This window comes from Pseudorca crassidens, chromosome 21 (assembly GCF_039906515.1).
Source record: "Pseudorca crassidens isolate mPseCra1 chromosome 21, mPseCra1.hap1, whole genome shotgun sequence".
In the NCBI taxonomy this organism is placed as follows: domain Eukaryota; kingdom Metazoa; phylum Chordata; class Mammalia; order Artiodactyla; family Delphinidae; genus Pseudorca; species Pseudorca crassidens.
The window spans coordinates 7,641,500-7,664,680 of record NC_090316.1 but is presented as its reverse complement, the minus strand read 5'-3'; the positions used below and the strand labels follow the sequence as shown (position 1 = coordinate 7,664,680).

Genomic DNA, 23,181 nt, shown 5'->3' with positions numbered 1-23,181 from the left:
ACATGGAATACCTTTTCCATCCCCTCACTTCCAGTCTGTGTGCTTCTTTAGCACTGAATGAGTCTCCTGTAGGCAGCATATATACAGGTTTATTTTTGTATCCATTCAGCCACTCTATGTATTTTGGTTGGAACATTTAGTCCATTTTCATTTAAGTAATTATTAATATGTGCATACTTATTAATAAATATGTACTTATTAATATGTATGTACATACAAGGGAGTTCCCTTGCATGTACCTTGTTGCTTTTCCCATACTGCTTTTTATACTCTCTCTTTATCTTTAATTTTTGCCATTTTAATTATAATGTGTCTTGTGTTGCTCTTTGGGTTGATCCTTTTGGAGACACTCTGATTCCTGGATTTGTATTTCTGTTTCCTTATAGTTATCTATTAGGACATATTGTACAATACAGGGGGAAAATCCAATATTTTATAATAACTATAAATAGAGTATAACCTTTAAAAATTATGAATCACTATACTGTACACTTGTAACTTACAAAATATTGTATACCGACTGTACCTAAATTAAAAAAAAATTTTAGAGCTTCCCTGGTGGCGCAGTGGTTAAGAATCCACCTGCCAATGCAGGGGACACATTTTCGAGCCCTGGTCCAGGAAGATCCCACATGCCACGAAGCAACTAAGCCCATGCACCACAACTACTGAGCCTGCGCTCTAGAGCTCACGAGCCAAAACTACTGAAGCCTGTGCGCCACAACTACTGAGCCTGCGCTCTAGAGCTCACGAGCCACAACTACTGAAGCCCATGCGCCTAGAGCCCATGCTCCACAACAAGAGAAGCCACAGCAATGAGAAGCCCGTGCACCACAATGAAGAGTAGCCTCCACTCGCCACAACTAGAGAAAACCTGCGCACAGCAACAGACCCAATGCAGCCAAAAAAATTAATTAATTTTTAAAAATTTTTTAAAAGGAGAAAGGAAAGAAAAAGCAAGCACTTGCAACCCAATGATTAAGACTACAGTTATCTATCCTGGTTGTGGGGTTAATGAATTAATGTTTTGTTAACCTTTAAGGACTGATGTTTTATTTCAAATAAAAATTTTTAATGAGGTTTTTTTTTTTTTTTTTTTTTTTTGCGGTACGCGGGCCTCTCACTGTTGTGGCCTCTCCTGTTGCGGAGCACAGGCTCTGGACGCACAGGCTCAGCGGCCATGGCTCATGGGCCCAGCCACTCCGCGGCATGTGGGATCTTCCCGGACTGGGGCAGAAACCCGCATCCCCTGCATCGGCAGGCGAACTCTCAACCACTGTGCCACCAGGGAAGCCCTGAGGTTCTTTTTGACGTAACTGAACAGCATCAGGGAAAGAGTATGCCAAAACAACTTATTCCTTTTTTTCTTCCCTTTGAACTTATTTATTTTTAGACTATTAAAATGACCAAACCAGGATGAGATACCCAATAAATCTTTATATCATTATGACTTGGTTTTGATTGCCATTCTCATAAAGCTGTACATAACTGTGACATTTATTTCTTTTTAAGAGAACTTGTAGTCTAGCCAGAATGATCTTTGAAAAATGCAAATTTAAACTCTTGATGAATTAGTTTATCTAGATGTTTGATCATCAATGGATGTTATCATAAAAAGACAAACAACCAGGTATTACGTCCCTTCCACTGGAAGTGCACAATACCACCTAAGAAATATTCTTACCAAAAGAAGTAGTTGAATCTCTTTATGATTCTGTATGTAATCACCAATGTATAACTAATATAGAGGTCATGTAACTGTCACCTGGGCCTTTTGGAATGCTTGCTGTTGCATTCCTCTATCTTGGAACCCACCTGCCATGCTGCAAGATGCTCCAGTACGTGGAGAAGCCACATGCAGGCACTTTGGGTGACAACTCCAGCTGAGCTCCCAGCTGATAGTTGTCATTAGTTGACAGCGTGTGAACATCCACCTATCTTAGATATCCATCTGACACATGACTACAACTGCATGAGAGACCCCAAGTGAGAACTACTCAGCTGATCCCAGTCAACTCACTGAACCAAGAGAGTTAATAATAAATGTTTTGAGGTACTAAATTTTGGAATGATTTTTTAAGTAGTCTTATGGACTGAATGTCTCCTCTTCCCGAATTCACATGTTAAAACCCTATCCCCCAATCTGATGGTATTAGGAGTTGGGGCATTTGGGCTGAAATTAGGTTTAGATGAGGTCATGAAAGTGGGGTCCCCATGACGGGATTAGTGTTCTCATAAGGCAAGGAAGAGAGACTAGAGCTCCTTCTCTCTCTGCACCACGTGAAGACACAGCAAGAAAGCAGCCACCTGCAAGCCAGGAAATAGGTTCTCGCCAGGAACCAAATTTGCTGACACCTTGATCTTGGACTTCCCAGCCTCCAGAATTTTAAGAAACAGATGTCTGCTGTTTAAGCACCCAGTCTGTAATTCCTGTACCTGGATGTCTACTACTTTTCCCAGGTTAGGAAAGTTTTCAGCTACTGTGTCTTCAAATATGTTCTCTGCCCCTTTCTCTCTGTCTTCTCCTTCTGGGACTTCTATCATATGAATGTCAATATGCTTGATGTTGTCCTGAAGGTCTCTTAAACTGTTCTCATTTCTTTTTTTTTTTATGTTCAACATCAGTGATTTCCAGTACTCTTTCTTCCAGTTCCCTGATCTATTCCTCTGTATCATTTAGTCTACTATTGATTCCTTCTAGTGTATTTTTCATTTCAGTTATTATATTCTTCATCTCTGTTTGGTTGTTCTTTAACTTCTTACTCTGTTCATCCATTCTTCTCCTGAGTTCTTTGATCCTCTTTTTGATCATTACCTTAAATTCTTTCCTGGGTAGATTGCCTGTATCCATTTCACTTAGTTCTTACGAGTTTTATCTTTGTCCTTTGTTTGGAACTTGCTCCTCTGTTGCCTCATTTCACCTAACTTGCTAGTTTGATTTCCATGTATCTGGTATGTTGATTATGTTTCCCAATCTTGAAGAAGTGACCTTTTGTAGGAGATTTCCTATGTATCCCAGCAGCACACTCCCTGTTCATTACCAGAGCTATATGCTCTAGGGTTGCTCCCTATGTGGGCTGTGTGGGTCCTTCTGTTGTGGCAGGCTGGCTACAGTAAGTGGTTTTATAGGCTTGGCTGGTCCCTGGTCTGGTTGGTTGCCAGGCCTTGCCTTGTGTGGAAGCTGTGGGCTCCTGGTTGGCAGGGCTGGGTCGCAAGACAGCTGGATGTGAAACCCTGCAGGGGTCCGAGGCTAGTGCTGGCTCACTGGTGGGTGGAGTTGGGGTCTAGGAGATCCTGGAGATATTGTTAACCGCCCCATGAGTGAAGCCAGTTCCTGGGGCTATTGTTGACCCACTGACAAAGCTAATCCTGGGGTCTGCCCACAGTGCCCAGGGGTCCCAGAGCTGGTGTCAGACCACTGGTGGGTGGGGCTAGATCCTGACACAGCTGGCTGCAGGGCCCAGTGTGTCCTGAAGCTTGTATTGGCGTTCTAGTTGGGGGGGGGGGGAACAGGCTATGGGGCTGCCCTTGTCCTGGGCCTGGTGTCCACCTGCTGGTGGGTGAGCCTGGTCCTGAGTCTAGAGCAGGCTCTCTAGTGGTGGGATTATGGATTCTGGGGCTGGTGCCCACCTACTTAGGAGTCGAGCTGGGTCCCAGGGTCTCTGGCTGCAGAACCATGGGGGTCCTGGGTCTAGTGCCTGTGCACTGCTGTTCGGGGCCTGGCCCTGCATGCTCTGGTGGGCCGGGCCATAACCAGGGGCAGCCGTGGGCTCAGGGAGTGTTAAGGCAGCCTGTCTGCTAGTGGGTGAGGCTGTGTCCCTGCCCAATTATTTCCTTGCCCTGAGCTGTCCCAGTACTGGTGCCTGTAGGATGTTGGGCGGGCATGGGACTAGTCCTGGGGCTAATAGGCTAGAAAGAGGATTCCAGAATGGTACTTGCCAGTACTGGTGTCCACGAGGTAGAATGAGCTCCCCAAAATGTCTGCCGTCAGTGTCTTTGTCACCAGGGTGAACTCTGGTTGCCTCCTGCCTCTCCGGGGGACTCTCCAAGATCAGCAGGAGGGTCTGACCCAGGCTCCATTCAACTCACCGCTTCTGCCCTGCGTCCTGGAGCGTGTGAGATTCTGTGTGTGCCCTTTAAGAATGGAGTCTATTTTCCACAGCTCTCTGGTCTCCCGAAAGTGAGCCCCATTAGCCTTCAGCAAATGTTCTGGGCACTCATCTTCCCAACACAGGACTCCTGGGCTGGGCATCCTGATGTGGGGCACCTCACACCTTGGGGAGGACCCCTTCAATTGTAATTATTTTCCTATTGTGGATCACCCATCCAGGACGTATGGGTCTTGACTGTATTATGACTCTGCCACTCCTACCCATTTCGTATGGTTCCTTCTTTATATCTTTAGTTGTAGATCTTTTCACGTAGGTTCTGGTCTTTTTCATCTATGGTTGTTCTGCAAATAGTTGTGATTTTGGTGTGAGAGAAGGTGAGCTCAATATCTTTATTCTGCCATCTTGGCCGGTCTCATTCTGTCATTACTTGTTTAATGAATTCTGTTCCTTTATTGATCTCTATGGAAATCCTAAGCATTCTTTTTTTTTGAAGTTTTTCCTGTTACCTATAATTGTTAGTGTATGAATTCATTAGTTTACTCCGCGAGAGGTGAACATTACCTCTTACTGGCTTTTTTATTTGATTGTAAGTCCATCTTAAGCAGCAATGATTGTCTCATGAGAATTCTGCATATCCTGCTTTGTAGAATCCTCCTTGTCAAGATTATTTTGTTTTACCCTCCTAAGTCATGAACTTTTTTTAAAAGCTTTTAATTTTTTGTTGGAGTATAGCCGATTAACAATGTTGTGATAGTATCAGGTGCACAGCAAAGCGACTCAGCCATACGTATACATGTATCCATTCTCCCACAGACTCCCCTCCCAGTCATAAACTTTTGAGGTGTTTGGTACACATGGAATTCATAGATGTTACACATCTAGAATTCATAGGAAACATGAATTAGTATCCTGAACCTGTACAGTAAAGGCTTAAGATTCCTCTTTCTGTATTTGATGTTTTATCCCATCCATATCCCTAAAGCATTTTAAGCACCTAAGATTCCTGTGTCTCTAGGTGATCCTTTTCCACCTATACTTCTGAAGCAATCTCCCTGCAGCATCTCTAAGACTCATGATAATACTATCTCCACTTAGTGGGTGGTATGGCCTTTCATGGCTTCCAAGGTTAGAGGAGGTGGTCAGCTCCAGTTTTCCAGGTGGGCTCCACTCCCTAACTGATTCCCCGACCTCTAGGGTCATTCAGCTTTAGTTCCTATTTACCTTTCGTGCTTTCTATATCCTCTTTTTTTTCAGACTATCATTAGAAATGTCGCTTCCTTCCCTTAAATTTTCATTAGCATTTTTTGTTATTTTTTTCACTATTACTCTGTGTGTTAAATAGGAGGTGGAAATTACCCTGTCAGCCCAGTCTGCCTGATTGTTTAGAAGTCAGTGAGGGTTTTAAATCACCTCCTGCAGTAATTTGTTTACTAGTGGGTAAAACATTAGGTTAGAACCTAAAGGCCAGAATCAGGCATTCAAAATCAAGCATATATTCTGAGCTGGGAAGTGACAAATCTGTTTTCCTTCTCCTCTGTTTGAGAACTTGACATTTATATTCTCTATGGACATGGTATGTTGGTAAATAAGAATGTTACTTATTTGCATACTGTAACTTAGTAATCTTTTGAAATGATGCATTAGTGGTAATTAGTGGTATAAAAGCGTTAATACAGGTTACAAAATGGTCTGACATTCATTTGTTATGAAGGCACACTTTTTTTAAAGTATTAACTTAGAAGCATTATTTTCACTTGCATTTTAGGTCCACATCAGAAAGTAGTAGCCAAACAGATACTGTCAGGTAAGTAAATTAGAAAGAATTTCTTAAAATAAGTATGTGTTAAAAAATAAGATGAACAAATTGAATCAACAAGTAATTGCTAAGTATTAATTGAGCAGCAACAATTGATAAGGTACTACACACAAAAAAAATTCCTCTTAGTATTTGCCACCTTAGTTAAGTAGTGAGTATTTGTCTAAATAAATCAATGTCTTCTTTTCTTCAGTTTGTTAATGTATGTTGGGAGTTTATTCTGGAGAAACAGAGGAATAAGTGATTGGTGAAATGTTTATGGTGCTAACTCATAAATGGGGAAGTTTACTTCTTTAATTGGAGACTCTAGAAATCCAATATGTATGCTCATGAACAACTGAATGAGGGCTTACCCTGGTCACATAGGAAAAATTTGCTGAAGAAAAAGATTGTAAAGGAATAACAATTCTGTGTGTTCCATAGCCTTTCAGGATTACCAAGTAGTTTTAATTAGGTCTCCTTCCATTTCCTGAAAGGTGGATATGTCTGTATAATAATACAATAATTGTTTAGTTTTCTACATCCACCAATTTTGGATGGTGTTATTCTACCTAGGTCTCTCCAAAGTACACTTAGCAGACACATCCAAATCTACAGAGTAAGCTGTCTAGGCTGCACAACAGGGTTGTTTAATTTCTTTTATTCCAGAAGAGGTCTTCCTCTTCCATTACAATGCCTGCTTTTCTTATCCTTTATCTCTCTTCTGACATTATGGTCTTCTCCTTTTACTGACACTTATGGAGTCATAAGTTACTCTCACCAAACTAAAAGAATTGATTTTCATTATTATGTCCTCTCAGTATCAGGGAGTTAACTTATGGTCCTGAAACACAGTTACTTTTTCCTCACCTTGGACGTATGTCTTATTATACTCTGTTATCGTAGAGGATAGCACTGTATAGCCCCCATGTAGCAGAGTTGTTGGTTTATGGTAAGTGCTCAATAAATATTTGTTGAATGAATGCATGATTACTTAATCTTTTCCACACACAGGCAACCAGACCAAAAAAAAATCCACAAACACAAAGGTACATAGACAAATACACACACACACACACACACACACACACACAATCTATGTATCTATAATGTTATAACTGCCCCCTTTTCTCCCTCTCTTATTATATTATCTCTCATCCTGAAACCTTGTCAACATAATTCATCTCTCCTAGGATATTAATTCACCTACATTGGGTAAGGGATGATAGAATTACCCATAGGTAAATGCACATTTCAACTAGAGTAGTATAATTTGGAATGTTAATCCACTGTTCTAGCCTTCAGGCTTGGTATATACCAGGGAAACATTTTTAGGATGATTTTATTCATTTATATTTAAAGAATGTCACTTGACTCTACTGCTATGTTTTACTAACATAACATCCACTATAGTTTTCAGGTCATTTATTTTTGGAATAATCTTTTCTGGTAGAAAGTCAGTGGGAAAGACTGTTGAGGTCAAAGAATGCAGGGAGGTGGGATGAATCCCAGTATATGTTATATTAGTACCACTTTAGGTCTAATTAATTTTTTAAACACCTAAAATTCAATATTTTCATTCTTCTTCTAAACAACAGAAGGATATTAGATCACCTACACAACTCCCCCTCCATTTGTCAGTTATTATTATTACTATCATTTTATATTAAATGAATACTTACTAGGGCTTAACAACATATTTACCAATTGCTTTGGTCACCATTCATTCTTTTTTTTTAATGGTATTTAACCCTGGATTTTATTTTGTTTATTTATTTTAGATTTTTGGCCGCACTGCGTGGCTTGCGGGATCTTAGATCTCCATCCAGGGACTGTACCTGGGCCACAGCAGTGAAAACACTGAGTCCCGACCACTGGACTGCCAGGGAACTCCCACTATTCATTCCTGAGTCCGTTTTTTTTTTTTCATTTTAATTTCAATTTCTTTCTTCCTGAAGTACAACGCTTTTAATTTTAGTTAGTTTCTGTGGTTATAAGCATTTGATGTTAAATGTCTGAACATGTCTTTTTCACACTCATCTTTGAAAGGCAACTTAGATGGTTACAGACTTGTGGTTGGGAGTCACTTTCCACAGCTCTTTTAAAGTATTGTGTTGCTGTAATGTGACATTTACTGGCATTGATGAGACCTCAGTTGACAGTCTGATTAACTTATTTATTCCCTTTCAATTAATGTGTTTACTCTAAGTGACTTCTAAGATTTCCTCTTTGTCCTGAACGTTTTGTTATTTTATTGTGATATGTTCTGATAGAATTTGTTTTTATTTACGCTGCTCTGGATTCCATATAGTATTTAGATACCAGCATTCAGGTCATTGATTCTGGGAAAACAATCAGTCATTTCTTTAATTATCACCTCTTTTCCATTCTTTATCTTTTCTGCATCTGAAATGACTATATTTGGGAGAGTCTTCTCACTTTATCCTCCATAGTTGTTAACCGGGCTGTTCATATGCTATGCTTTTTCATGTCTCTCTCTGCCACTGATTTCCTCATATTAGTTTCCAAATCACAGCTATCCTTTTCTTGCCTTACTTCTGCCTGAATCTCTGTGGAGATTCTAAATGTTTCTATTAAAGGTTTTTTATATTATCCATCTATCTCAATATGTGAATTTTTTGTTCTGCTGTGCTGTGCCTGTGGGCACTTAACACACAGTTGTTTGTAATTTAGACTTGTAAGCTCATCCTCAGGGGCAATGATTGTTCTCATGGGAACTCTGCACACCCCGAGTTGTAGAGGCGTACTTTAGGAAGAGGGAAATGTTTCAGCTTTCCCTGTCTTGGGGCATGAATGTTTTAATATTTTCTATGCTTGCTAGTTCAAATTTGTGGGTAATGAAATTGAGGAATTATGGTCCTGCCTCTATAGATGGTGGAGGTCTGGGGTCCTGCATCTCTAGGTGATCCTTTTCCATCCACATGGCTGAGACAATTTGCCTATTGCATTCCCAGTGGCCATACCTTTTGTTAACTCCATTCAAGACTACCAGGCTTGGGCTTCACTCTAGCTTTCTAACATTTAAATATCTGTACCCTAAACTCCTACCAAGCTAGGGTTATTAAAATCATATCCCTTAGGGTACAAGTAATTCAGAGTCCCTTGTAGTCATTCAGATTTTGCTTCTGTTTTCTCTCTGAATTTCTAGTTTCTTCATTTTTTACTGACAGACAAAGAGCCTTTTCTGGCTGTCAATCTCAGTTCGGTATTAAATTTTTGCGCTATTATCTTCAGCTTTTCTGCAGAGTAGAAACGGGAAACTTTCCTTGTGGAATAGAAAGGGGAACTTATTCTGTCAGTTAAGTCTGATAGTTTGCCCAGAAGTAAATGTGAATGTTAATTTGCAAAATGTGGCAATTTACTTGTCAACAAATGAAAAGCTAACTTGTAGCTGGAAGGCCAAATTTAGGCAGAATCAAACTTATATACTGTGCTTAGAGGTGATAAAGAAACAAATGCATCTCTGCTGTCTTGATACGTTTCCCCACTGGAGGATTTAAATTTTGCACTATGTGTTGCACTTGGTGTTGGGTAAATAAGATTGCTACTTATTTTCCTGCCCCAGGTGTTAAAAGAGTTAGTTTTGGTATGAAATGGCTTCATCTTCATTCTTAAAGTAGGCAGGTTTCTTAGTATTAACTTTCAGACATTTTTATTTTTATTTAGATCAAGTTCGGAAAGTAGTGCCCAAACAAATACCAGCAGGTAAGTGACATAAGAAATGTTTCTTATAAGTATATGTTGAAAATAAGAATGAACAAAAGATTGTTTAATATTTTTTGAGCAGCCACAATTGATAAAGTACTACACTAAAAACAACTTATTAATATTTTCCATTCTGGGAATGAGTATTAATTAACTCAGTCTTTTCTTCAGTTTATTAAATTTTTATTGATTGCCTCCTCTTTTGATGCCTAGGGAAAAACTAGTTGTCTAATGAGAGACAAGATATTTATAATTATTTTGTGAAACTAACTCATAGAGCATTTTTGAATGTTTTATGATGAAATACAAAGGGAAATATTACTTTTTTGTTTAGATTATATTTATACTCACAAACTCAATATGAACAATTGAGTGAATTATTACCCCAATCAGGAGGAGTTTATCTAAGAGACAGTTATCATAAACACACTAAAATTCTACGTTTTCCACATTCCCCATCTCAGTCCAACAGCCCTCAATTGTGTTAATAAGGGTTCTCTGAGTTTTCAGTTTCCCATGTGGCCTTGTGATCCTTCTGAAGTCATCTAATATATACTGATTTGCTAATCTTCTTTTCTCCCTTGTAGAGTTTTAGTTTTCTTGTCCTGCCTGGCGTTTTTCCTTAAAGTGTCTTCTTTTAGTTACATTCAATCCACTGATACTCCAGAATATCCTTCATACCCACAGGTTAAGTTTTCAGGCTACACCGCACCACATTATATAGTTTCTGTCGTCCCTGATGAAGTCACCCCCTCCATTTGGGAGGCTATTGGCATTTCTCTATCCTCTATTCTGTTGTTTTTGTATGTTTCCTAACATAATTACCTTTTTATAGATATTATTTTCTCCAAACAAAGTATGAAGAAAAAAGCCGATTTTCTTTATTGCCTCCACTCTGTCACCATTACCAGGGGATTTGTGATACAGTGCTCAAACACTCTAATACTTCCAAACTTCTGCTTACCTAAATAAAGCATTACTTTGCCGATACACTCTGAAATTGCTTGAGGATAATGGCCACGTGTATTTTGCGAACTAATTTGTAGTTAGCACCTAGCAGAGTAAATGCTCAATAAATACTTGCTTAGTGAATGAACATCACATCCATCTTGAACTTCATATACACACATAATTGACGTTATAACTACTCCAGTTGTCCCCTCACATTCTCTCTCATTATAGAGTATGTCATTTGCACAGTCATCCTCTTCTAGAAGTGGTGTTCAAGATTGAGGGATAGTCATCATCCGTGGGACAATATATATTGCATTTGAAGAGTGTAATCTGGAGTGTTAACCCATAAGTCTAGCTTGTGTTTAGCATATACCAGAAAAAGCATTCTTGGATTATTATTTCTTTTAAATTTAATAAGCTAGGCAGATGTAGTTGCTCTGCTGTACTGTTATAGCCCCCATTATATTTTCCTTTTTTCCCTGTTTTAAAAATTTTGAAAGCCAGTGGGAGGTGTTGGTAGAACCAACTCCTTGGGTAAACACTACCACGACAAAAAAAATTTTAAAGCCAGAAATACGACAGGTTATGTATCCAGTAGACTCACAAATCTATATATATAAATCCCTTTATTGGTTTGGGGAGAACTAACTATATTAAATAGGGGAGTTTCATGGTCAGAATAGTAGGAAAAATCTAGTATAAGTTTTGAAGATATAAAATAGCAGAGGTAGGGAAAGGATAGGAGGGGTAAAATTATGCCACTCTTAGCACTGAATTCTCTCCCTAATCTTACTACCTATATTATCTTCTTTGTCAATTAAACTCAATTAGTTTGTCTTCAATGTATTCTTTTTCATTCTTTTGGTTGGGGGATCAGAAATAAGAAATCTGTGGATATAAAAATGGAAAAGAGGCTTTAGAATTTGATTTTGGCTTCTGGTAATAATGAGTATAAAAATAGAAATGTGGCAGATACTTCTTTATTACCACAATTTTGAAGGGAAAGAGGAAGAAACCGCCATAAAAATATATCTTTGTCAGACTGTATTATATCATGATAAAAGCATTATTTCCTTATTTATTTAGTTCCAAGTCACAGAAAAGCAGTGAAACACTTAACAGTAGGCAAGTACATTAGGAAATATCTCTTAAAATAACTTGCTTTAAATTAAAATGAAATTTATAATCCACAACTAATTCCTAAATATTTATTGGTTAGATGAATTCATAAAGTACTGCACCAAAAATAATGTTTTAATCTTTACTAATCTTGTTATTAATGAGTATTTAAATCAGTTTTTAAAGACTTTTAGTCTTTTTTCCTCAGTTTAGTAAAATTCTCTTAAGTTTGTTGGGAACTTGCTCTTGTGGACAGAATGGAATTAGAGTTGACTCTAATAAGATATATGATATGTAAATTAGTCTTTTAAATGAATTCATAATCAAGCCACTTTATCCAGTAGGCACTGTAGCCAAAATGCTTAAGGCCTATGAGTTTCCAAGTGCCCAAACCAAAACACTGTTTACCATATGAAACAATTTAAAAATGACTGGCTCCAAGATATGGAAAAAGTAAAATTGATATGTATTTAAATTTCTAAAAACATACAAAGATTTGACTTGTTATATTCAAGAACATTTCATTGCATGTGAAAAAAATATTAGATTTTCTCATTTGCAAGTACTTCTGATTAAATACGATGGTTTCCCAAAAATCACAATTGATAGTAAATAAGTTACTCACAGCTAAATAATTTCACAAGCAAAATTGTAAAAATTCTTCTAGAATTCTTTTTCTTTTTCCATATGAATTTTTCACTTGGCAGTATGCCAACTGTATGTTTTGCAGTGGAAGGTAATTTATTTGTTACACCTAAGTACCTAAGCACATGTGTCTTTGTTCTCTTCCACAGTAACTAATAATTCCTTCAGAAGGCAATGGATATTACTGGGGATCTCACTGAGAAATGAAAATGCAGCCTTTTCTCCCCTGGTCACAACTGAAGGAAGCAATAAACCAAGATGGACCAATCTGCAGGAGCGTCTGTTTTTATTTCCTTCTCCACCCCTGAGGCGCAGTTTTGCCATTTCAGGGCCCTTGACTGCAGATAGTCAGTCACAACTCCCACTGACTCCCTGAGCTCTTCTCCACAGCTCTCTCCACCACCCACTCGGATTTACTGCCTGGGGCCCCAGATGCTGGGGATCTGCATCAACTGCTCTCACTCAGGAAAGGGTCTGGGCACGGACTGTGTTCCTTCTCCGGGTCCTTCTCACTGGACTTGGCTGGCTGCATGCAGATCTCAGTTAATGCAGTCATTTGACCACCTCACCCTCCCCACAACCACAGAACCAGGGCTTCTCAGGGAAGCTGTGCTCCTTCTGGGGACTGTGCTTTACCTTCCAGGCCTCTCCCTCTGTTTACCACCTTTCTCTTGCCCCTCGGCTGGGTGACCTGCAGGGTGAATCCCAGAAGGCAGAAGGACCCAGAGAGCTTGGGCTTGGGTCTCAGGGGCAAAGATTAATCCCTTATCAGAGTTTGGTATGAAGATTGATAAATCGAGTTGGGAAAAATATCTCTCATTTTCCATTTTCTCAAAGAGTGTATAAAATTGCTCAGTTTTTCAATTAAATATTTGGCCAAATTCATCAATGAAGCTAGAGTTTTCTTTGTTGGAAGATTTTAAATTATGAATTCAATTTCTTTAACAGATAAAGAACTATTTAGATTTTCCATTCTTGTGATATTTTTTCACAAGTTGTATTTTTAAAGGGGTTTATTTCATTTAGTTTTAATTAATTTGGTAGTGTATATATGTCCATGCCATACTCTCACTTCGTCCCAGCATACACTTCCCCCTCCCCATGTCCTCAAGTCCATTCTCTACGTCTGTGTCTTTATTCCTGTCCTGCCCCTAGGTTCTTCAGAACCTTTTTTTTTTTTAGATTCCATATATATGTATGGTATTTGTTTTTCTCTTTCTGACTGACTTCACTCTGTATGACAGTCTCTAGGTCCATCCACCTCACTACAAATAACTCAATTTCGTTTCTTTTTATGGCCAGTGTTTTTTAAATTGGAGTGTTAAAATGATTTACATTTAATATAATTTCTGATACTGTTGGTTTTAAAAAGTCTATCATTTTGTTACATGTTCTCTATTTGTCCCACATTTCTTTGTTCTTTTGGGGGTTTTTTTTCCCCTCTGTTTTTCTTTTAGGTTAATTGAGCAATAAACTACTTTTTCTTTTCTATGGTTTTTAGCTGTCCTTTTTTATATTAACCATTTTTGGTAGCTCTTCCAGAGGTTACAATGTGTATCCTTAATTCATCACAGTCTACCTTGAATTAGTATTTTCCTACTTAACAAACAACAAAAGAACTTTACAACAGCATGGTTCCTGTTACCTCCTCCTGCCCTTGGTGCTACTACATTTAATTCTACATATTTTATAAATTCCATGTATACATTGCTGGGTTTTTTTCACCTGAAGCAGTCAATAGTGTTTTCAAAATTTTTATATGGCTTTTTATATTTACCCACATGTTTACCCTTTCTGTTGCTCTTCATTTCTTCTTATAATCTGTGCCTTCATATGGGATCACTTCCCTCAGCTTGGATAACCTTCTCTAGTATTGCAGTGTGCTTCTGATGGTGACAATTTCTTTCATCTTTTTTTTTTCTGCTTGAAAAGTTTTTTTATTTTCTTTTCAGTGAGATACAATTATTGCACACAGAATTCTAAATTGCCATTTTTTCCCTTTCAGCAGTATTTAATCTCTTATCTTCTGGGTTTCATTATTTTTGATGAGAATTCAGTTATTATTCTTTTTGGTATACTGGATTGTAATGTGTCTCCTCACACACCCAGGCACTCCTAAGATATTTTTCCATGTCTTTGGTTTTTGGAAGTTTGATCATGATATGCTTAAGGTGTTTTTCTTTGAATTTACCCTAACTTATATTCAAGTAACTTCTTGGATCTATTACTTAATGTCTTTCAGCAATTTTGGAAAATTCTCAGCCATTAAGTATGTCTTCATATCTTTCTTTTGACCCATTCTCTTTTTTCCCTTAGGGAACTCCAGTTACACATTTTCCTTATTAGATACTGTCTCATAATTCTTTGAAGTTCTGTTTTGTTTTTTAAATGATTTTTCCTACTTTAATTCAGTTTGGATAATTTCTGATGCCCTATCTCAAGCTCACTGATTCCTTCTGCTGTGTCCAATCTTCTGTAACCTCATCCAATGATTTTTTTAAGTCTTAGAATTTCCATTTGGTTCTTCTTTTAGTTTCCCTTCTTCTGTTGAAATTATTGATTTTAAATCCTTTTTGTCTATTTTGTTCTTCGCATGCTGTAACATGTTTATAACAGTTATTTTAAAGTTCTGATCTACCAAATCAAATACTCCCATTTTAATGTGCTTGATACATGCCCTTGGATATGTGTTGTTTGGTATGTGTTTTTATCATGATAATGTCCTATATATTTGATGCATTCTTTTTTACTATTTTCAATCAATACTAATGTTTGTAATATTTAATTCACGTGGGTATATACATATTAATATAAAATGCATTATTTATAATATTTATAAATATGTATTTATAAAATATTTCATTCAAACTGCTACACAGTATTTCATATTGTACATCTATTAGAATTTTTCTCCATTTTCTTTAGTGATTAATAAGTAAGTTGCTTACAGCTCCCACTATCACAGATGATACTGCTGACAGCCTTGTACATGTTCCTGATAGTTCTTTGCAAGAGTTTCTCTGGAGTATTTTTTATGTACAGATGGATGTATGTTGGCTAATTATTCTGTCATGTGATCACCACTACATCCAATAAATAGCATGTTTCCATCACTCCACAGAAATTCCCTTGTTTTTGTTTGCAGTCAGTCCTTCCTCCACCTTTAGTCCCAAGGCAACCAATGATCTCTTTCTGTCAATATAGTCTTGCCTTTCACAGTATTTCATATACATGACATCATGTATATGAGGGCTTTAAGCTGTCTGCAGATCCATAGCTTTCAGAGTTCCCTTCTCCTTTAATTTCCAGTTCCTTTGACAGCCCCAAGTTTTGACCTTTGGGGTTTTTTTGTTTGTTTTTTGTGGTACGTGGGCCTCTCACTGTTGTGGCCTCTCCCGTTGCGGAGCACAGGCTCCGGACGCGCAGGCTCAGTGGCCATGGCTCACGGGTCCAGCCGCTCCGCGGCATGTGGCATCTTCCCAAATCGGGGCACGAACCCGCGTCCCCTGCATCGGCAGGCGGACTCTCAACCACTGCGCCACCAGGGAAGCCCAAGTTTTGGGCTTTGAAACCTCAAGCCAGAAAGCTCCTACTTTCTGCCGCCTGAGCCTGTGTGAAGGCTGGGGAGTAAATTGAGTCAAAAGTGCAGAACACTCACACATCCCACCAAGAGCAGTTCTGCCCTTTTTAAGAGTAGACCGCCATCTTTCTTCTTTTTTGTTTGCCTTTTTTTGTTTTGTTTTTTGAGGCAAGGAATATGACTTTATTCGGAAAGCCCACAGACTGAGAAGATGGCAGACTAAAGTCTTAAAGTAACCATCTTCAACCCCTATCCTTCTGTTTGCTTTTTTTGCCAGGCTTCCTGGCGTCTTTTGCATACAGACCTAGTTTAGTGGTCAGCCAGGGATTTAGATGAGTTTATTCTCAAATTTTGGATCTCAGCCTTTCTCTTGCTTCCAGAATTTCCTGCTTTATATTTTCTTTTTTTAAAATAAAAATTGTATATATTTAAGATATACAACATGATGATTTGATATACATATACACTTGACTATTACTGCAGTCAAGCTAACTAACATATCCATCTCCTCACATAGGTACCAATCTTTTTTGGGTGGTGAGAGCACCTGAAATCTAGTCTCTAAGCAAATTTCCAGTCTTTATTATAGAATTACTAACTTTGGTCATCATGTTGTATATTAGATTTCTAGATTTACTCCTCCAGCATAACTGCAACTTTGTACCTCTTGACCAACATTTCCCCATTTCCCACACCCTCCAACCCTGGTAACCACCAGTCTACTTTCTGCTTCTATATATTTTAGGTTTCACATATAAGTGAGATTATACAGTATTTATCTTTCTGTGTCTTATCTCACTGAGCAAATGTCCTCTAGGTTCATCCATGTTGTCACAAATAACAGGATTTCCATGTTTTTCATGGCTGAGTAATTATATCACATTTTCTTTATCCATTCATCCTTTATGGACACAGGTTGTTTCCATATCTTGGCTATTGTGAACAATGCTGCAAAGAACATGGGTGTGCAGATATGTCTTTGAGATACTGGTTTCATTTACTTCTGATATATGCCCAGAGGTAGGATTGCTGGAACACATAGTGTTCTATTTTTAATTCTGAGGAACTGCCATATTGTTTTCCATAATGGCTGTACCAGTTTATATTCTCTCCCACAGTGTACCACAGTTCCAATGTCTCCACACACATACTGGATGATACTTGTTCTCTTTATCTTTTCAGTAATAGCCAACAAATTGGGTATACAGAAGGACCATACCTCATCATAATAAAGCCATATATGACAAGACTACAGCTAATATACTCAACAGTGAAAGGTTGAAAGTTTTCCTCTGTGATCAGGAACAAGACAAAGGTGTCCACTCTCACCACTCTTAAGTACTGGAAGTCCTAGCTAGAACAATCAGGAAATATGAAGTAATAAAAGGCATCCAAATCAGAAAGGAAGAAGTAAAATTGTCTTTATACAAGAAAATTCTAAAGACTCAACCAAAGAACTGATCAACAAATCCAACAAAGTTGCAAGATATAAAATCAACATACAGAAATCAGTTGCATTTCTACATACTAAAAATGACATAGCTGAGAAAAAAGTAAACAATCTCATTCACAATGCATTAAAACAATAAAATAATTAGGAATAAATTTACTAAGGGAAGTGAAAGATCTGCACAAAGAAAACTGTAAGACTTTGATGAAAGCAATTGAAGAAGACATGAATAAATGGAAAGATATCCCATGTCTATGGATTGGAAGAATTAACATTGTTAAAATGTCCATACTACCCAAAGCTATCTATAGATTCAATGCAATCTCTATCAAAATTCCAATGGCATTTTTCATAGGAACAGAAAAAAACTAAAATTTGTATGGAACCACAAAAGACCACAAGTAACCAAAGCAATCCCTAGAAAGAAGAACAAAGCTGGAGATATCACACTTCCTGATTTCAAGCTATATGACAAAGCTATAGTAATCAAACAGTGTAGTACAGGCATAAGAGTAGACACAGACCAATGGAACAGATCTAGAGCTCAGAAATAAATCTTTGTACATATGGTCCACTAATATTTGACAAAGGAGCCAAGAATACTCAATAGGGAAGGAATAGTCTTTTCAATCAATGGTTTTGGGAAAACTGGATAACCATATGCAGAACAATGAAATTGGTCTCTTGTCTTATACCACTCATAAAAATTAACATGAAATGGATTAAAGGATTAAATATAAGACCTAAAACTATAAACCTCCCAGGAGAAAACATAGGGGAAAATCTCCTTGACATTGGTCTTGGCAACAATTTTTTGGTTATGACACAAAAATAAGTGGGACTGCATCAAACTAAAAAGCTTCTGTACAGCAAGAGAAACAATCAATGAAATAAAAAGATAACTTAGGGAATGGGAGGAAATGTTAGCAAATCATATACCTGATTAAGGGGTTAATATTCAAAATGTATAAAGAATTCAAACAACTCAAAAACAAAATATAATATTTTAAAAATATTATAAGATGGCAGAGTAGAAAGACCCTGAGTTCTTTCACCTCCTCTCACGAGCACACCAAAATCACAACTATCTGCAGAATAACCATCGATGAAAAAGACCAGGACCTACCGGAAAAGATCTTCTACAACTAAAGACATGAAGAATGAACCACAACAAGACAGGTAGAAGGGGTGGACTCATGATATAGTCAAGTCCCGTACCCCCGGGTGGGTGACTCACAAACTGGAGAACAATTATATTGCAGAGTTTCTCCCACAGGAATGAGAGTTCTGAGCCCAACTTCAGGCTTGCTAGCCCAGGGGTCCAGCATCAGGAAGATGAGCCCCCAGAGCATTTAGCTTTGAAAGCCAGCAGGGATTAATTTTGGGAGTCTCACAGGACTTCACTCTCTATTTAAGGCTGCAAACTTGTTAAATTTTATAATCGTTGGCTTCTCCAAGTGAAACTCAGAAATACTTAAAAAATAGCTGTAATGTCTGCCTTAAGAGAGATGGTGTTTATTCCAGTTTGCCTTTTTATGGTGAAATAAAATCCTTTACCAATGAACTAATGTTTCCGATAATAAATTTTTTAAAAAAGGGACTTCCCTGGTGGTGCAGTAGTTAAGAATCTGCTCGCCAATGCAGGGGACATGGGTTCGAGTCCTGGTCTGGGAAGATCCCACATGCCACAGAGCAGCTAAGCCCGTGTGCTACAACTACTGAGCCCACATGCCACAACTACTGATGCCTACATGCCTAAGAGCCCGTGATCCGTAACAAGAGAAGCCACTGTTGTGAGAGCCTGCACACCGCAACGAAGAGTGGCCCCTGCTCTCTGCAACTAGAGAAAGCCCACATGCAGCAATGAAGACCCAACGCAGCCAAAAATAAATAAATAGATAAATAAATAAATTTATTTTTTTAAAAAAAAGCTTAAAAGTCTCACACAAAATCTTTTGTGCACCAGGACCTAGGGCAAAAGAAGTAATTTGATAGAAGCCTGGGCCAAACCTACCTGCTGGTCTTGGAGAGTCTCCTAGAGAGGAAGCGGGCAGCTGCAGCTCATCCTGGGGACATAGACACGGGAGGCAGCCATTCTCAGGGGCTCCTTCTACCGCATGGATGCTGGTGCTGGCAGGTGCCATTGTTGAATCCTCCCTCTACCTCATTAATGCCAAGATCTGGCCCACCCGACAGCCTGCAGACACCAGTGCTGGGATCCCTCAGGCCAAGCAACTAATTGGGGGAGGGAGCATAGCTCTACCCATCAGCAGACAGGCTGCCTTAAGATCTCCTGAGCCCACAGCTCCCTCTAGACACAGCCTTTCCTACCAGAGGGCCCTGGACACAGCTCCACGAACCAGTGGGCAGGTACCAGTCCCAGAAACCCCTGGACCCTGGTCCCGCCCTGCAGGGAACCTGTTCTAGCCTTTGGACCAGCCTCACCCACCAGAGGGCAGATACTAGATGCAAGAAAACCACAGTCCCACAGACGGGGTATCCAGCCCTCCAAAAGCAGGCCAGACCCTGCCCTGGGACTAGCTGGGCCCCAGCCCTGCCCACTAGCAGGCCAACACAAGCTTCAGGACACTCCAGACCCCACACTGAACTGTGTCAGGAACAACACCCCCGACCCCACCCCAAGGAATCTGACACTAGCTCTGGGATCCCTGGGCCCTGCAACCAGACTCCAGGATCTGGCTCTACCTGCCAGTAGACTGGCACTAACTACAGGACCTGGCTTCACCCACCAGTGAGCCAGCACTAGCCCTGGGGCCCTCTGTGGTTCTGCAGTCAGCTGCCTTGTGACCTGTCCACACCAACCGGCAGCTAACAGCCTCTGCACAAGGCAGGGCCTGACAACCAACTGGACCAGGGGCCAACAAAGCCAAACAGACCACCCACATAATCAGCCTGCCACAACAGAAGGACCCACGCAGCCCACATAGGGGAGAGCCCCTAGAGCTTGGGTGACGAGAAGGAAGTGTGCTTCTGGGACAAAGAGGACATCTCCTCAGAAGGCCATTTCTCCAAGGTCAGGAAGTGTACCCTCTCCCAAGACTGAACCAGGAAGAAATAGAAAATATGAACAGATCAATTGCCAGTAATAAAATTGAATCTGTAATTTAAAAACTCCCAACAAACAAAATTCCAGGACCAGTTGGTTTCACAGGTGAATTCTGCCAAATATTTAGAGAAGAGTTAACACCTACCTTTCTGAAACTATTCCAAAAAATTACAGAGGAAGGAACAGTCCCAAACTCATTCTTTGAGGCTTCCATCACCCTGATACCAAACCAGACAATGATATCACAAAAAAGAAAATTATAGGTCAATATCACTGATGAAGATAGATTCAGAAATTCTCAACAAAATATTAGCAAACCAAATCCAACAATATATTAAAAGAATCATACACTGTGATCAAGTGGGATTTATCCCAGTGCAGTGATGCAAGGATTTTTCAATATTTGCAATTCAATCAATGTGATACACCACATTATTAAATCAAAGAATAAAAACTGTATGATCATTACAAGAGATGCAGAATAAGCTTTTGACAAAATGCAACATTCATTTACAATAAAAACTCTCCAAAAAGCATAGAGGGAACATACCTCAACATAATAAAGGTCATTTATGACAAACCCACAGCTAACAACATACTCACTGTGAAAAGCTGAAAGCATTTCCTCTAAGATCAGGAACAAAACAAGGATGCCCACTCTTGCCACTTTTATTCAATGTGGTATTGGAAGTTTTAGCCACAGCAATCAGAAGAGAAAAAGAAATAAAAGGAATCCAAATTGGAAAGGAAGAGGTAAAACTGTCACTGTTTGCAGATGACATGATACTATACATAGAAAACCCAGAAAACACCACCAGAAAACCACTATAGCTCATCAATGAATTAAGTAAAGTTGCAGGATATAAAATTAATATACAGAAATCTGTTGCATTTCTGTATACCAACAATGATCTATCATAAAGAGAAATTAAGGAAACAATCCCATTTACCATTGCATCAAAAAGAATAAAATACCTAGAAGAAATCTACCTAAGGATGTAAAAGACCTGTACTCAGAAAACTATAAGACACTGATGAAAGAAACTGAAGACAACACAAACATATGGAAAGATACACTATGTTCGTGGATTGGAAGAACTAATGCTGTTAAAATGACCATACTAACCAATCAGTCTACAGATTCAGTGCAATGACTATCAAAACACCAATGGTATTTTTCACAGAACTAGAACAAATAATTTAAAAATTTGTAGGGAAACACCCAAGACCCCAGCAGCCAAAGTAATCTTGAGAACAAAGAACAGAGCTGCAAGAATCTGGCTCCCTGACTTCACACTATATTACAAAGCTACAGTAATCAAAACAGTATGGTACTGGCACAAAAACGGAAATATAGTTCAATGGAACAGGATAGAAAGCCCAGAAATAAACTCACACAACTATGGTCAATTAATCTACAACAAATGAGGCAAGAATATACAATGGAGAAAAGACAATAAGCGGTGCTGGGAAAACTAGACAGCTACATGTAAAAGAATGAAATTAGAACATTCTCTACACCATATACTACAAAAAAAAAAAAAAAAGCAACCCTCAAAGTGGAGTAAAGATCTAAATATAAGAACAGAAACCATAAAACTCCTAGAGAAAAACATAGGCAGATCACTCTTGACATCAATCATAGCAATATTTTTTGGGGTCTGTCTCCTTAAGCAAAGGAAATAAAAGCAAAAAGAAACAAATGGGACCTAATTAAACTTAAATCTTTTGCACGGCAAAGGAAACCATCAACAAAATGAAAAGACAGCCTACTGAATGGGAGAAAATATTTGCAAATGATATGACTAATAAGGGGTTAATATCCAAAATATACAAACAGCTCATACAACTCAATATCAAAAAAAACAACTCAACTAAAAAATTGGCCAAAGACCTGAAGAGACATTTTTCAGAAGACATCCAAATGGCCAACAGCTATATGAAAAGATGCTTAACATAGCTAATCATCAGCGAATGCAAATCAGGGAACGCAAATTGAAGCTAAAGTGAGACTTCACACCTGTTAGATTGGCTATTATCGAAAAGAGAAGAGATAAGTGTTGGCACAGATGTGGAGAAAAGGAAACACTTGCGCACTGTTGGTTAGAATGTAAATTGGTACAGCCACTATGGAAAATGGTATTAAGTTTCTTCAGAATATTAAAAATAGAACTACCATTATGATCCATCCGTCTACCTCTGGGTATATACCCATATAAAAGGGAAACAGGATCTGGAAAAAATATCTGCCCTCCCATGTTCATTGCAGCATTATTCACAATAGGCAAGATATGGAAACAAATTGTGTCAATCAATGGATGAATGGGTAAAGAAGATGTGATTGAATGAATGTATACCACCCGCCCCCCACACCTTCAGGGAGGGGAGAGGAGCTGAAGATTGAGTTGAATCACCAGTGACCAATGATTTAATCAATTATGCTTATGTAATGAAGCCTCCATAATAACCCAAAAGGATGGGGTTCAGAGAGCTTCTGGGTTGGTGAACACCAGATACAACGGAGATACAATGAGAGTGGTGCACTTGGAGAAGGCAAGATGGCTTTTGACTTTTTCCCATACCTTGCCCTATTCATCTTTTCTAGCTGGCTGTTCCTGAGTTAAGTCCTTTCATAATAAATAGGTAATCTAATAAGTAATGTGTTACTTATGTTACTCTGAGTTCTGTGAGCCACTGTAGCAAACTCAAGGAGGGCATCGTGGGAACCTGCAG

At 38.7% G+C, this 23,181-nt stretch overlaps 1 protein-coding gene across 2 annotated transcripts in view; it reads left to right on the top strand.

Moving 5' to 3' along the window:
- ADAM32 (ADAM metallopeptidase domain 32) overlaps nt 1–12,622 on the top strand; it is a 164,095-nt gene extending 151,473 nt beyond the window's left edge. For both annotated transcript variants that reach the window (XR_010939495.1, XM_067721529.1), the window contains 3 exons: nt 5,878–5,916; nt 9,595–9,633; nt 12,501–12,622. Coding sequence is in view for 1 of the 2 variants with exons in the window: in XM_067721529.1 (XP_067577630.1) it covers nt 5,878–5,916; nt 9,595–9,633; nt 12,501–12,507 (85 nt within the window). In the remaining variant the exon portion in view is untranslated. The remainder of the gene's footprint in view (nt 1–5,877; nt 5,917–9,594; nt 9,634–12,500) is intronic.
- The last annotated feature ends 10,559 nt before the right edge of the window (nt 12,623–23,181 follow it).